Source organism: Syngnathus leptorhynchus, chromosome 6 (assembly GCF_054491065.1).
Source record: "Syngnathus leptorhynchus isolate UIUO chromosome 6, UIUO_Slep, whole genome shotgun sequence".
In the NCBI taxonomy this organism is placed as follows: domain Eukaryota; kingdom Metazoa; phylum Chordata; class Actinopteri; order Syngnathiformes; family Syngnathidae; genus Syngnathus; species Syngnathus leptorhynchus.
In genome coordinates, this window is record NC_141200.1 from 12,454,113 (window position 1) to 12,468,746 (window position 14,634).

Consider the following 14,634-nt stretch of genomic DNA (forward strand, 5'->3'; position numbering starts at 1 on the left):
CAGCTTCTTCCCTTGATTTAGTCATTTGAAGACTAATTTCCCTTCAGACCCTATCTCACTGAGGTTTTTTTATTGTCTTTTTTTTTTCAGTATGTTTGTGCGTGTCCACATAGAGAAACATTCTCAGAATACCAATTCCTCTGTGTTTACAGTAAACAAATCCCATTTTCCCCAAACTAGCAAGCTTAATTTATCATCTCACATTATGTATTTCTAAACGATCATCCCCAAAGTTATAAATGATGAAACTAACTTTCAGCCATCGCTTTCTGTAGGTGTCAAAAGCAGGATTGAAGAGTATTTGATGTTCAGTAAACTTCAGCAAAAACTAGGCTGAACTAAAATACTAAATTGTTTTGAATTCTTTCAAATTGACATTGTCAAACACAAGCACTTCTAGCGGCGACAGTGTAATTACACGTAAAACAAACTACAAATTGCATCAAGTCATGATGCAATCAGTAAGATGATGCAATCAGTAAGTAAGATGATCAGCCAAATGATCAGGACAAAATACTACAAATTGCGTCAAGTCATGATGCAATCAGTAAGTAAGATGATGCAATCAGTAAATAAGATGATCAGCCAAAATACTCATACTACTACCAATACTAGTACTAATAGTAGTAAGGGTGGGGGTTTCAATTTGGGCTCCAGTTCAGGGTGTATCCAGACTCTTGCTCAAAGTCAGCTGGGGTACTTTCCAGTTCTTGTGGAGGATAAGCTTTACAACAACAGATGGTGAATCATGATCATCATCACCATCATAAAATGTAGAGATTGTAATTCAGAGCACAGAGTAGCACCTGAAGGCATCATCAGTTTTCCAATTAGGGTCCACCCCTCCTGCCTTCCATCCTTTGACTTGAGCTCTTTACACACTCTCCTCAGCTTCAGTTCTCACACGCTCCTCTCGGTGATAAGGGCCGTGCCCCGGCCGCTAATTCATGTGGCTTGAATGCATGTAGCCTTTGTCCGTCCCACTGAGTTTCCCGGTGGATGAATATGGAGGAGTTAGCCAGAGAAAGCATCAGCCTGTTGGCTTCAGCATCAGCCAAACCCCGGGTGGATACGGCCGGGTCCCGGCTTGGCTCTCTGGGGGCCATCTTCATCATGCTCAAGTCTGCCCTGGGTGCTGGGCTACTAAATTTCCCATGGGCTTTTGAGAGAGCCGGGGGCATCCACAACGCAATCACTGTGGAGCTGGTGGGTATTGTTCACATTTATCTATGTTTAATTAGAACACAGAACAATAGCTGTCGACTATTTGTTGTGTCATGTTGTTTTTGGCATTGCTGATGTTTTGATAGACTGTAACCTCCAATGTCAGCATTTTAACTCATACACGATTAGGATTTTTTTTTTTTCATTATGATTATGTCGCTGGATATATTTATTTTAAATGGTGGTATAAAAGTTCAGCACCCAGCTGCATACTTCCCATCCACCATGTAACCAGGAAAAAACATATCCGCACTTTCAGCGTTTCCCTGAACTGGACATAATACTTTTCACATGCGAAATTAAAGCGGATCTCATAAAGCTGTTGCCAGGAATTCAAATTATCTTATGGTTACTCTCTCGGTTAGTGTATTTGTAAATGACACTATCAAAAAGCGATGCTATTCTTTTTTTCCCCAAATCTCATTATGACATCATGAACTTAGAGGATCAGTGCAATCTTTTTCTTCTTCTTTTTTTTATTTTATTTTTATTTTTCCCACTCAGGGCTCTGTGGTGTTCTTGGTCAGTGGTTTGATCATCCTGGGCTACTCGTCGTCCATCAGTGGGCAATGCACCTACCAGGCAGTGGTAAAGGAGGTGTGCGGCCCAGCCATCGGTCAGCTGTGTGAAATCTGTTTCGTTTTCAACCTTTTTATGATCTCCGTGGCCTTCCTTGTTATTGTGGATGATCAGCTGGAAAAATGTGAGTAGGATGTTGACTCTATATTTCAATTTTCAATCAGCAGCATCTATTTTTGAACAAGATAATTTTTGTTTCAGTATTTGTCCAATGTGTTTTATTTTCTATTTATGCACTATCTAGCCATTTTGGGAAAATTACAAGGCTCTCCATTTTCAGTGGCTCAAATGTAAAAAAAAAAAAAAAGCCACCATCTGTGTGCTTGCATGCAATTTGCTTCCTTCACAGTTGCCTTAAGTTCAGTGAATGAAAACCTTAAATTTGGGTCAAGATCAGGTGACTGACTTTTGCCCATTGAATAACTAATGTTGAATAACCAATTTAGATCCATTTACATAGTATTTGGCTGGATGTGAGCATGAAGTAAAAGAGTGTTGAGAATAATAGTAGCGCTATGAGACTAAAAAAAAAATATGGTTACATGGCTAACAAGGTAATAGTAAATCCAACAAGACCAAGCATTCATGATATGCACATTGAGGCTGTGAAATTGGGTAATTTGAAGGATAAAAAATATACAAGGGGGTGTTCACAATAATGGTAGTGCAGCATTCAGTCAGTCAGTTTGTCAATTTTCTGGACCAAACAAGTGTGAATATGTTGTCCCCTATTTAAAGATAAAGCTAGCACCTGTTCAACACTCTTTTCTCTTTGAAAGCTTGAGGAAAATGGGACGTTCAAGACATTGTTCAGAAAGATCGCATAGTTTCATAAAAAAACTGATTGGAGAGGGGAAAACTTATACACGTGCAAAAAAACTATAGGCTGTTCATCTACAATAGGCGGCTCGGTGGAGCACTGGGTAGCATGTCCGTCTCACATTTAGGAGGGTGCGGGTTCGATTCCACCTCCGGCCCTCCCTGTGTGGAGTTTGCATGTTTTCCCCGGGCCCGCGTGGGTTTTCTCCGGGCACTCCGGTTTCCTCCCACATCGCAAAAACATGCTTGGTAGCCCGATTGAGCACTCCAAATTTAGTGCGAGTGCAAATGGCTGGTTGTCTCCGTGTGCCCTGCGATTGGCTAGCAACGGGTTCAGGGTGTCCCCCGCCTACTGCCCGATGACGGCTGGGATAGGCTCCAACATGCCCGCGACCCCCGTGTGGGTCAGAAAATGGATGGATGTTCATCTCCATTGATTTCCAATGGTTTAAAATGAACAAAATGAAATGCAGAGACATATGGAAGAAAATGGAAAACAACCATCAAAATGGATGGAAAAGCAAAGGCTTGCCCATTGATTAGTTCCAGGATGATCAAAGACAGTCTGAGAGTCAAATTGTTCTTTTTGGGTCTTTTGGGTCCAAAGTTTGTGAGACAACCCCCAAAAGCCCTTGTGTATTGCAAATAAGATCGACTCACACATTAAACAAGTCCATTGGGCTTGTTCTGTGCGACCAAATTGGATGCAAGGTTCACAAAAACGAACAAAGAGACTCAAAGTAAAATTGACACACGTTGTTATTCACAAAACCTACGAAAAGCAAAAATGCTTTTGAGAAAACAAAAGCAAGACCGAGGTCTTGTTTTGATAAAACTAACTATAGTTATAACCAAAATATACTTTTGTCTTTACCAATTCAATATCATTTTTTTAAATATATTTATTCGAGTATTACTACATATCCATACTGAATGAAGGATGGCGTCTGCACCCCCAAAAAAGCTGGGGTTACCAAGGCAACCGTGTATTATCAAGAATAAAAACCAGTACATCATCATCCACCCCCAAGACCTTGAAATGACCTTTTCTAGGTAATATCTGTTATCAATTATCTATTATGAACATCTATTAAAGAAAAAAATAAAAATTCAACAGCTAAGATCCATCCATCCATCCATCCATCCATCCATCCATCCATCCATCCATCCATCCATCCATCCATCCATCCATCCATCCATCCATCCATCCATCCATCCATCCATTAAATTATGAATTTGAATCACTTCTTGCCATTTGTTTGTGATTTGGTTTATACAATGCTTTTTCTGTTCAATGAGTCTCATTCTGACTTGTCTGATTTTCTTCACGTTTGTTGCAGTTGGTCTGATTTGGTGGTGAAATGTCCTTGTTTTTGATTTATGTCTTTTAGTGTGCGGCTCTTTGTATGAACTAGTAACTGGTTTGCCTCACTCAGAGATGCCCTATCACTTCTACACGGACCAACGATTTGCCCTGGTGCTACTGTGTGCCTTCCTCATTCTACCTATTTCCACCCCCAAAGAGATCAGCATTCAAAAATATATCAGGTCTGGATTCCAATTCTGTTCTCTACACAACACACACACACACACACACACACACACACACACACACACACACACACACACACACACACACACACACACACACACACACACATAAAAGTGGTATGATGATCAGTAAAATCAAAATTAACCATGATGGCAGAGAAAAATAACATCTATTTCAATAAAACTCCTTCTCCTTCAATGACTAAGCAATGACATTTGATAAATTCCCTTGTGAACAGTAAAAGGGGTAAAGAAAGACATTCTGATTCACAACAAATGATTCCTTGATTTATGCATGATTTCTAAGGCTCTGTAATCTGGTCGATTTGACTGAGGGGTGTAATGCAAATATGTTCCACTAGGGTTCACTGTTGTACTTTCTCTTACAGTGTCCCCAGAACACATGTATGAACAATAGAAAAAGATACATTACAATACACTATAATGAGTGAGGGGAGTGATCTTAGCCCTGCTCTATTTGCGCTGATACAACTTTTCTTGTGATTTAGCATTTTGTAAATAAACTTGAATTGAATACAAAACTACCTCCCTTTTTTTTTTTTTTTTGCTATGACTGTTGGAATTCTTTTTCTCATTTAGCCTGCATGTACTGGTTGACTCAAACATTGAGACCGTTGGCACAATTTTGCATCATTATAAAAGAGCAATTAAGCGGAATTGTTGAACTCGACGCAAAAACAAGGCGTGTTTTCTATATTGCATGGTTAAGAAAGGTAATATTCTTTGAAATTATAGTATGTTCGGGTATCTGATTTACATTGACATGACCCTTTTAAATCCAGTTAGCCTTGTTCTCACACTCCAATAATCTACATTTCTCTTACTTTCTTTTTTGAATGATATTTAAACTTTTTGTCCCACCTCTGTCTACTCACAGTGTGCTGGGCACTCTAGCTGCAACCTACTTGACGATAGCCATCATCATCAAGTATCACCTGATGCATTCTGTTCAGGTTCACATAATTCCACTCTACAGCAGTGGGTATGTACAATATGTCTGGTTATCATGAATTTGTGTGCGTGTGTGTCAGTGCAGAGATTTTTCCACATTTCCAAAATGTTGTATAATATTATGAAGCGTCAATGATAAAATGCCTAAATTCATTTCAATTGTTCAACGGGAAACGTTAAAGTGGTCAGCTTCACCCCATCCTTGCTTGTGAATATATGAGCCAATTGTGATAGCGTCTTTTACACCCAATCATGAAACTTACATGCTTCTAATTTTTACAGTTTATCAGTGGAATGTTCCACACAGGTCTTTTTGAGCATTTCGAAACTTTCCCAGTCAGTCTTTTATTTCTGTTGCACACTCATGTTCCAAGTTAAATGGAATTGGAGTTTTTGCAAACTTGTGGTAGCATTTTAGCATTTCTTTATTTCCTTAAATATCCTGAGACGGGTTGCGCTGCATTTATCATACATTTATATACATTTACAAAACAACTCTTTTGGTATATTGACAGGTTTCGACAGATCAGTTTGCTCACAGTGACCTTTGATCATATTCCTCAGTATTCATACTGTTGCCCCAATACTTACATCTCAAATAAATCAGTGTGCAGTACTTTGAATTCATTATTTTTCAATTCAATGTTAAGCAATATTCTGTGTTTTCCATGTTCTCCACTATTAGTTGTAATTTTTTTTGTTAATTTGTTAATTTTTCATGGTTCACCATCTCCTCTAGAAGCAAATTCTGGTATTTGGGATATGCTTTCAGGCTATAAATTGACTTAATGGGGACAGCAATGCTTCCAAGAAATATGACTGCCATGAGTTGTATCCATAAAATCTGCTTTCAATTGAGACCACTAGGATGGACATAATAAATCACCATTCCGCTTTCCTCATAGAACCATTTTCACCGTCAAGACTGTTTTCACTGAGCTGCACTTGAAAGATGCACGGATTTATCTAATTTGTCTAATTTATCTTCTATGTAGAATCAGCTCCTGGGCATCCACATTCAGAGTCATCCCAACCATTTGTTTTGGTTTTCAAGTAAGTAGAACAACGGAAATGTATTTGGTATCGGTAATGTGTTTGCACCGTCGTGACCAGAAGGTCACATAGTGTTAACTTGGGTTGATTGTGGCTTTCGATATAAACAGGAAAATGTGCTCACTTATGTCTGGAAAATCTCCTGCTACCTTATGTTTTTATTGTAAACTAAAGCAGGAAATGAAGGCCACACAAGTGAGACAAAGTTCTTATTTGTTTGATTTCATGTAATTATAGACATGTTAGCGGAATAGGGTGCAATAGAAACAAACATCTTGACATTACCTCGTTGATATTTCTTTTTGTCAATAATATGACTTGGACATGGGTCCTCAGGGACAGGACTACTGGTGTCTCAATTAATCCAGGAGCGCTCAATTAGTTGATCGTTGCGTTCTGTGCTTCCAGATCGGAAATGTGTGGGCACTGCAAATTTGACTTTAAAATAGTTGATTGCAAGAGGTTGGCTGATTGAAAAGGAGATCGTTGGTTGAAAAAAGTTGGGCACCTCTGTATTCATCTCACATTTCAATGTTATTATTCCGTTAGAAATCACCAGAGCATGTCATCTGTTTCCATCAAAGTTTATCATCTGCATCCTCCTCTTAACACCAATTCTCTTCAGTCTTCCTTCACTTCATCCATCAAACTTCTCTTAGAATTTCCTCTTTTCCAGCAGCTTTAGCTCTTTCTAACATTTTTCTCATAACATGTAACCTTGGCTGTCTCTATGATCAGGTCATTTCTAATCTTATGCATAGTGTTGCCGATAAATACTCTCTTTTTGTCCCGAGTCAAGCTTACACAACTGTTTCCTAGAACTTCATTGTCAACCTGATTCTTCCATCGTCACTCTTTAGAATGCTATTGAACAACCTGGTCCAAAAATCCACAGCCACGTCTCCTAGATGCTTCCATACCTCCATTGGTATAAGGACAGAGGTGTTAGGAGTATGTGATGTTTGGGTGGGCACTTGGATTTTTTGGGTGGCAAACAACAAAAATGTTGCTTTTCCCAAGACGGTTATGTAAATAAGCTGTGGTTTAATTTTGAGAACAGATACAATTCAGATACAAGTCTGGTGTTGTTACCCAATAAAAAATAAATAAAATATTCATCATGTTAGCCTTCGGTAAAATTATTTTATACCCAACAAGCCAATTCCAGTGACTAGCAACAAATCTGCTAGAAGTAGCCTGAAGCTGGCTAATTGCCAACGTTAAATCACCAAGTGAGTTGGCAAATTAAAAAAAACACGCAGCCTTCAAAATATAAAAACTCAACAGTGAAACTATACAAGACAACTTATTAAAACCATAGAAAAAGAGTGAACGAGATATTCGGGATACTTGTCAGTTTTATTGAGATTGCTGAGCAAGTTTAGCTGTTCACTTGACCACATCTGTACTGCATTATGTAAGTGCCGTCGTGGTTTGCTGATGTAAAAGTGCAGGACTAAGTACGGCAACATCTCAAAATGTCCTTGTAGTCTTGTCTTCTCAGTCCGCCCAATGTTGCACTTTTCTCAGCTAATCTCTTTCTTTTGAATGCTGGGCACACCACAAACTCTTCTTCTCTGTTACTACTAGAAGACATTACCGTAGTCTCTTTTCTGTCTCTCGCATCACCTTGGCTGTTGTGATCCAGACTTCTGGAAGCTCCTTCTGCCTTTCATCTCCTCATGAGAATGTTCCTTTCTTAACTTCCACCACAGTCAGAGTTCTCTTCTCTGCATTTTCTACAATATGTACGTTGATGCACAGGTCACAATATGATTTGTACTGCAATATGATTCAGTACAATTTTACACAATACGATACGGTGCAATAATGTACAGTTTTGCTTTACTGTTCTTTAGTTTATTTCAAATACAATTATATACACAACAAAGTAGAAATGTAAAAATCATTAAGTCTCCTCATTCGGGTGCTTCCTTCTCATGTGAGTCTCTGGCAATGCTGCTGTCCTTAGCGTTATTCCGTTTAGTGAATAGTTTGATCTGGGCAAAAGTAGTCCAAAAATAATTTGTCATTTTTCAAAATTTGTATATCTGTCTTCGCGTGTGCTTATGAATGCGTTAAATGTGTGAAAGATGATGACAACCAGTGACCTTTAGAGCATCCTATCTGCTTTGCGCTGATTGAATTCAGAATTCTGGAAAAACAAACATATCGGCACTTATTGAAAAAGGTCAATTGCAAAATAGTGAAATATGTAATTCAATTGATATCTTGGTGAGAGGGTAAGTGGTAAAAAAAATGGATTAAAAAAATGCCAGCTCTGCAGACTCAAACCCTCAACATGTGTGTTTAGGATATAAAGGGCTTGCTTCCAAATTTATTAGGCAGGTCAAGTTGCAGAAAAAGATCATGAAAGCAGTGCAGACTTGAATGTAACTTCCCAAGTTGCCAAGGTAACATGGGACACATAAAGGCAGGAGGAAGGAGGCGTGCAAAAGGATTAGTGCATGTCCTCTCATACAAACACACCCAGTGACTCCCAGTCTGAGGTTGATTGATTGCTGTGCAAAGGTCTGAATGGAGAGCTGATGAGATCCTGGCAAGTGGTGCGGGCTACTGCAGGAAAAGGGAATGAGATTTAAACCAGGTAGATGACACCTGGGATCAAGTGTGGAAAAGAGTCTGTATCTTGGCCCATGTGATGGTTTAACACGGTCACTGGTTGGTGCCCAAATCCTTCATTTGATATCCTATCAAACTGCAGCTTGACACAGTGGCAAAGAGATAAAATCTAATAAGACCAAGACTTTGCTCTGAGATCACCTAAGAGAAGAGAAAAGTCATTTTGGGGCTAAAACCGATTCCTACAGGACCTCTCTATATCTCTTCATGGATCTGGGATGGGTGATAGCAAAATGTGACTAGGTTGTGCCCCCCTGTCCCAAGATATTTTCTGTGGATTACAAAAGAAGAATAATGTCTTTTTTTATATATATAAAAATGCACCACAAGCAACTGTTTTCCCACAGAAGCAATGTTTTGTAAAACCTCACTCTGCAGTCACTGAATGTGTTTGATAGTCAATGGCGAGCAGCCTAGCCTGCAGAGTGCAGTTTGTGCAGTACCTCAATATTTAACACTGCTCACATGGATTATAATCACCTTTTTTTCTTCACTATTCCAATTTGTTAAACTATTTCTTTGGCAGTTTTAATGATGCACAATCTCATGTTGTCACACTTGTTTTTTTGGGGGGGAAATTACAAACTCGCACCCCTCGGTCAGTCGGGGTTGAGCTAAGAGAACTGTTTCGTGGAATTTGTTGAAATGGCCATTTTGATATTCATTCTGGATGAACTGAGGGTTGTACAGCGCTTTGCAGTCAATTACTTACTCGCCAATGTTAATAGTGATCAAATTGCACGACAATAAAAAATGATTAGTATTGATTAGAGTTTTTATTGGTCATCTTAACTACATTGTGTGTACATTGAGTGACAAATTGATGATCAAGTCATTACTGAATATTGTGTTCTGAATATAATATTGATTTCAGATACGACAAAAAAAAAAAAAAACTCCCAAAGAATCAACAAACAGATGGCAATTTCCAGCTAAAATCCAAATTCATATGCAATACTAACATTACACAGAGGAGACTAATGACATCACATCATCTTGAAAAGTCTAACTAGTTAGTAGAAAAGGAGCTGCAAACAGGCAGATTACTTGAATGATATTGAAATTAGCTTCAGTGTGGAAAACCCTTTCTTGTATTATTTGTTCATTCACTTTCTGCAACAGCTAAACCATTAAGTTACTTTACATTGTAGACTACATTAGAAGGTCAACAGCCATTTCCACTCCGCCTTTTAAGCAAGCAGGAACGCTAGAGCCAGCATTTATTGCCTGAACCTTCCAGACAACTCGCCCGAGAAGGACAGTGCCATATCCGCCGGGCTCACCCAGCTGTTACACCTTTGTGCATCCAGATATAGTTTGGCAGCATCTGAGATGCGATGAAACTCAAAGGTGTGCAGGTAGTCAGTCAGTCAGAAGCTGGCAAAGTTGCAGAACAATTTGAATCCCCATCCAGCATTGGTTATTTTACACACAGGACAGTAAGTTTATCAATAAGTCAAATAATGTACAAGTTACCAGAATTTGTTATGATTTTGAAAAGTTGCTAATTTGCAACATTGCCTTGGATTTGAATCGTATTGAACTAATGTCAAGATTTTTTTTCTTTGTTACAGTGTCACGAGGCATCCATTGCCATTTACAGCAGCATGGAGAACCAACGTCTCTCTCACTGGGCTTTCATCTCTGTGGTTACCATGATTATCTGCCTCATCATTTACTCTCTCACAGGTCAGGTAACAGTCTGTACCTAACTTGCAACACCTTTTAAGTCATAAATCAACACCACCAATTGGGCTTTTTAGTCTTTTGGGGTTGTCTGAACTGACTGTTCTGTAACTGCAGTCATCAGATGGCAAGTACTACTCTAGTCACATTTTTTTAACCCAACTTTTCATCCCCTGTTGATTATCTCTTTGTGGAGATGTCAACCACAAAGGCACGATATATTGTCATTTTGATTTTAGTGCTTAAAAAAAAAAGTATTCTTACTTTGAAATGAGACTCAAGAATGGAAATTAGAAAAATGTATTATATCATCAATATAGCATTTTTATTTTATTAAAATTCTTCATTCCAGATACATACTCTGGGTGGAGCAACCCTTAATCTAAAATCATCAAAATTGCATCAATATATGCACCTATGTTGAATCGAAAAAGAAAACATTACACCAAGTTACACCATTGAAGACAAATAAGAGCAAGGGTCCCTTAAAAAACTACATTTACATTATTGGTGAGCTTTTATTTCTTTCAATGCCGGTCTATCAAAAAATGTCTATGGAAACTAGCACCATACTACATCATAAGGTTGAGGGTCGGAAGGCCTTTTTTTAACGTAATCTTAGGCCGGCTTTATTCTTTCATGGATTTCAATTACAAAGCCAAACTTGGGAAAAGCGCATGTTACACGACACACCCAGTCTGTTATTATTGAGTCAATTGTCTTTGGTGTGGATGTGTTCATTCACATCTTATGCACAGCGGGTGTTCCAGAAGTCCAACGAATTATGCCAAAAAGGAGAACTGGGCTCTAAATGAGCTACAGTCTTATTGCAGTAACTAATTTATATACATATATTAATCAAAACGTTTGTTCTTACAATTCTACCACAAATCTGATTATGCTGTTAAAAACACAAAAACCCATTTGTGGATAACTGTAATAATTTCCATAATTATAGATGATGAATTATCTCAAGACTCATTTGAAAAGTGAGAACGCACATATCTGCAGTTAAGCAAAAATAGACAGCCTATGAATTGTTAGATTTACATTGTGCCATATATATATATATATATATATATATATATATATATATATATATATATATATATATATATATATATATATATATATATATATATATATATATATATATATATATATATATATATATAAATCACAGGATAAGGTTATGAGTAGTTTTCATCTTAAATCAAAGTGTTGTCATTAAACCATATAACTCTATTACATGACATCACCTCCTGTGCTTCCTGGAACATCATGCTTTATTGAAAACGACTAGAAACTAGCAGGACTATTCCACCTATCATTGGACGGTTACATAGATAATGGTATATTGCCAAAGTATAACATGACATTCCTCACTGAGCTACATCTTAAAACATGTTTCGGAGATGACAAGTTCAAATACCCAAAGTGCAGCACATTTTCATGACCTTCTCAGCACAATATTTGATCCATTGATCACGTCATTTCTGACTGGAGCAGCTTCCAATCTCACTGTGGTAAATAGTCTGCAAAAGAGATAATGGTTCCTAAATATAGCTAGTGCATTCTGACAAAGATCTAGAAACCAGAGTGCTTGTTCATATTTGGTTACAGTATGTGGCTTCAGATGCACATAGTGTGTTTGTTAGCAAGGGGATAGAAATGCTGTCTTTGTCTCTTGCAGGGGTTTATGGGTACCTGACATTTGGGAAGGATGTGAAGGCCGACATTTTGATGTCATACATGGGCAATGATATTCTGATGCTCATTGCCAGGCTCCTCTTTGGAGTCTCTATTATCACCATCTACCCAATCATCCTGCTGTTGGGCAGGTTGGGAGCATTTCTCATTCATGTAATCTTTATTTTGGTCGTTTGTGTATTCTATTTATTTCAATTCAAAAAATCTGGAGAAGCAATATTTTGTATATAAACAAGTTTTATTTTCATTTTTCAAAATCCTTGTTTCTTTTGTAATTTTTTATTTATTTTTTTGCTCATACTGTAAGATCAGTGATCCAGGACCCTTTGCTGAGTTGGTGGCGGAGACGTGGCCGCACAGTCACGGTCAAGTTTGAAAGTCGCAGTCGATACACGCTGACGTTCCTGTGGATAACTGCAACAATTCTCATCGCTGTGTTGGTACCAGACATCAGTAAAGTCATCACTGTCATTGGTGGGATCAGTGCATTTTTCATCTTTATATTCCCAGGTAATGCATTGTTTAGTGTCCACATTTAAACTATTATACCATGAAACTAAACCCAATTAAATCCTTTGTGTGTTTGACTAGGACTTTGTCTGATGTTTGCCATGCAGTCTGAGCCGGTGTCGTGTAAAACCAGGTGAGCGAATCATTTGTTCATGTTTGGGTGCTTGTGTATTATGTCACATGTCTGCTGGAATTATGTCACATGTCTGCTGGAACTAATCATTAGGGCAAAATGTTTGTGACGGCGTGAATTATGTTTTATTATATATATATATATATATATATATATATATATATATATATATATATATATATATATATATATATATATATATATATATATATATATATATATTACGCCACTGTGCAGATGTGTGTATGGAAATCGAGCCCTATATCGCCAATAGACATCAGCTTCCATTTGTATGTGTATCAGAGTCAGACCTTCCAAATTGGTACCAAACTAAAAAATGTCTCAGAATGAAGAGTTTTTTTTTGTGTGTGCCTTTCATAAATGAATGGGGTTTAAGTTGTGATTACTTAAAAAGCAAGCTAACAACATAACATTTTTACATCCATTTCTATCTTTTGTGTACCTTCCTTATTTTCAGAATTGTTCTCACACTTTGGGGAGTGGTCACACTGTTATGTGGTGCTTTCATCTTTGGCCAGAGTACCACCATTGCTGTCATGCAGCTGCTTGGGAAGATATGACACTTAAATTTTGCCTTGACACTCAACTTCTTCCCTCGACAGGACTTAAGAGTGTCCTTGAAAGACAGTTGCTAATCAGTCTTGATGACAACAAACTAGACTCTGTAAACTTCTGAAACCTCTCTTGTTATATTTGACTTGGGATATGGTAATTTCCGCACTATAAGGCGTTTTGGTTTGAAAGGGGCAGAGTCACATGTTTTTTGTACTTAATCCACACATAGGGTTCACTGCATTATAAGGCACATGCATACTGTAACATATGGTATACATGGTTGTACTTTATTCTACTATTTAACCATGTACTGCACTGTACTCACATTATTGTTAATCGATATTGATTCACAAATCCATCTTCTGTATCACAAATAAAACTGTTGGGCAAGTTTGTCATTAAGCATCCCAAGTTTTCTCTCATCATTGTTGGAGTCAGACTCGTCACGTTGCTCGTCGGCAAAGATCCCGGCTTTCCAGAAAGCTCGAAAAATAGTTATAGCTGATACCTTTATACCTAAAACATGTTTGTTTGTGTGTAAATACCAGTGTCTTTTCTTTTTGCCCTTTCAGGTTACGTTAAAAAAATGCATTGAAAGTGGTGAATAAATAATGTACTATTTTACATCATTGTGTCGATTTGGTTAAAAAAGTTAAAAAAATAAGCACATTGATTTTATGAGTTCAAGAGTCACGTCTTAATAATAGATGTATTAAAAGCATCAAAATAAGACAAGGTTATGTCCACAACAAGTGTGAATCTGTAAATATACAACTATTAGTTAATTCACTGGCAATTATTCTCCAAAACTGCTAACTCACATTCAATATATTCTTAAATTGGATAGATGTCTAAATGGTCAAACAACAATAAAAACAATATTAACCCAAACGTGATGAGTAAATTAAATCCCCTTAATCCAGAGAGATGAACCTGATGAGTGACTACAATGCTTGTTAATACATCACATGAGCAACTTAGAATCCTGATGCTTGTTTCTCAGCATGCAATATAATCTATAATTTTGTTTAGCCTCTGAAAGTCATAATTTTAACATCATTTTGATTTTTTTTGGGTGTATGCAAGTCAGTCTATAGTCATTTTGTCATCTTGTTACTTCCTTTTTTCTATTGGCATCTAAAAAAAAAAGCAAGCATTTTGTATCGGTGTTTTCAATT

General features: G+C 37.5%; 1 protein-coding gene across 1 annotated transcript; it reads left to right on the forward strand.

Moving 5' to 3' along the window:
* Positions 1-1,005: 1,005 nt before the first annotated feature.
* slc38a8a (solute carrier family 38 member 8a) lies at positions 1,006-13,471 on the forward strand. The gene is made up of 10 exons (XM_085915048.1): positions 1,006-1,206; positions 1,729-1,927; positions 4,014-4,170; positions 5,072-5,176; positions 6,141-6,198; positions 10,416-10,530; positions 12,221-12,368; positions 12,545-12,747; positions 12,829-12,880; positions 13,359-13,471. Exons 1-10 carry the CDS (start codon positions 1,006-1,008, stop codon positions 13,459-13,461), a joined length of 1,341 nt encoding a protein of 446 aa, XP_085771174.1. The 3' UTR covers positions 13,462-13,471.
* The last annotated feature ends 1,163 nt before the right edge of the window (positions 13,472-14,634 follow it).

Coding starts and splice junctions, on each gene's coding strand:
- slc38a8a (XM_085915048.1), top strand. CDS start 1,006: ATGGAGGAGTTAGCCAGAGAAAGCATCAGCCTGTTGGCTTCAGCATCA. Junction 4,171..5,071: donor AGCATTCAAAAATATATCAG/GTCTGGATTCCA, acceptor GTCTACTCACAG/TGTGCTGGGCACTCTAGCTG. Junction 12,881..13,358: donor CCGGTGTCGTGTAAAACCAG/GTGAGCGAATCA, acceptor CCTTATTTTCAG/AATTGTTCTCACACTTTGGG.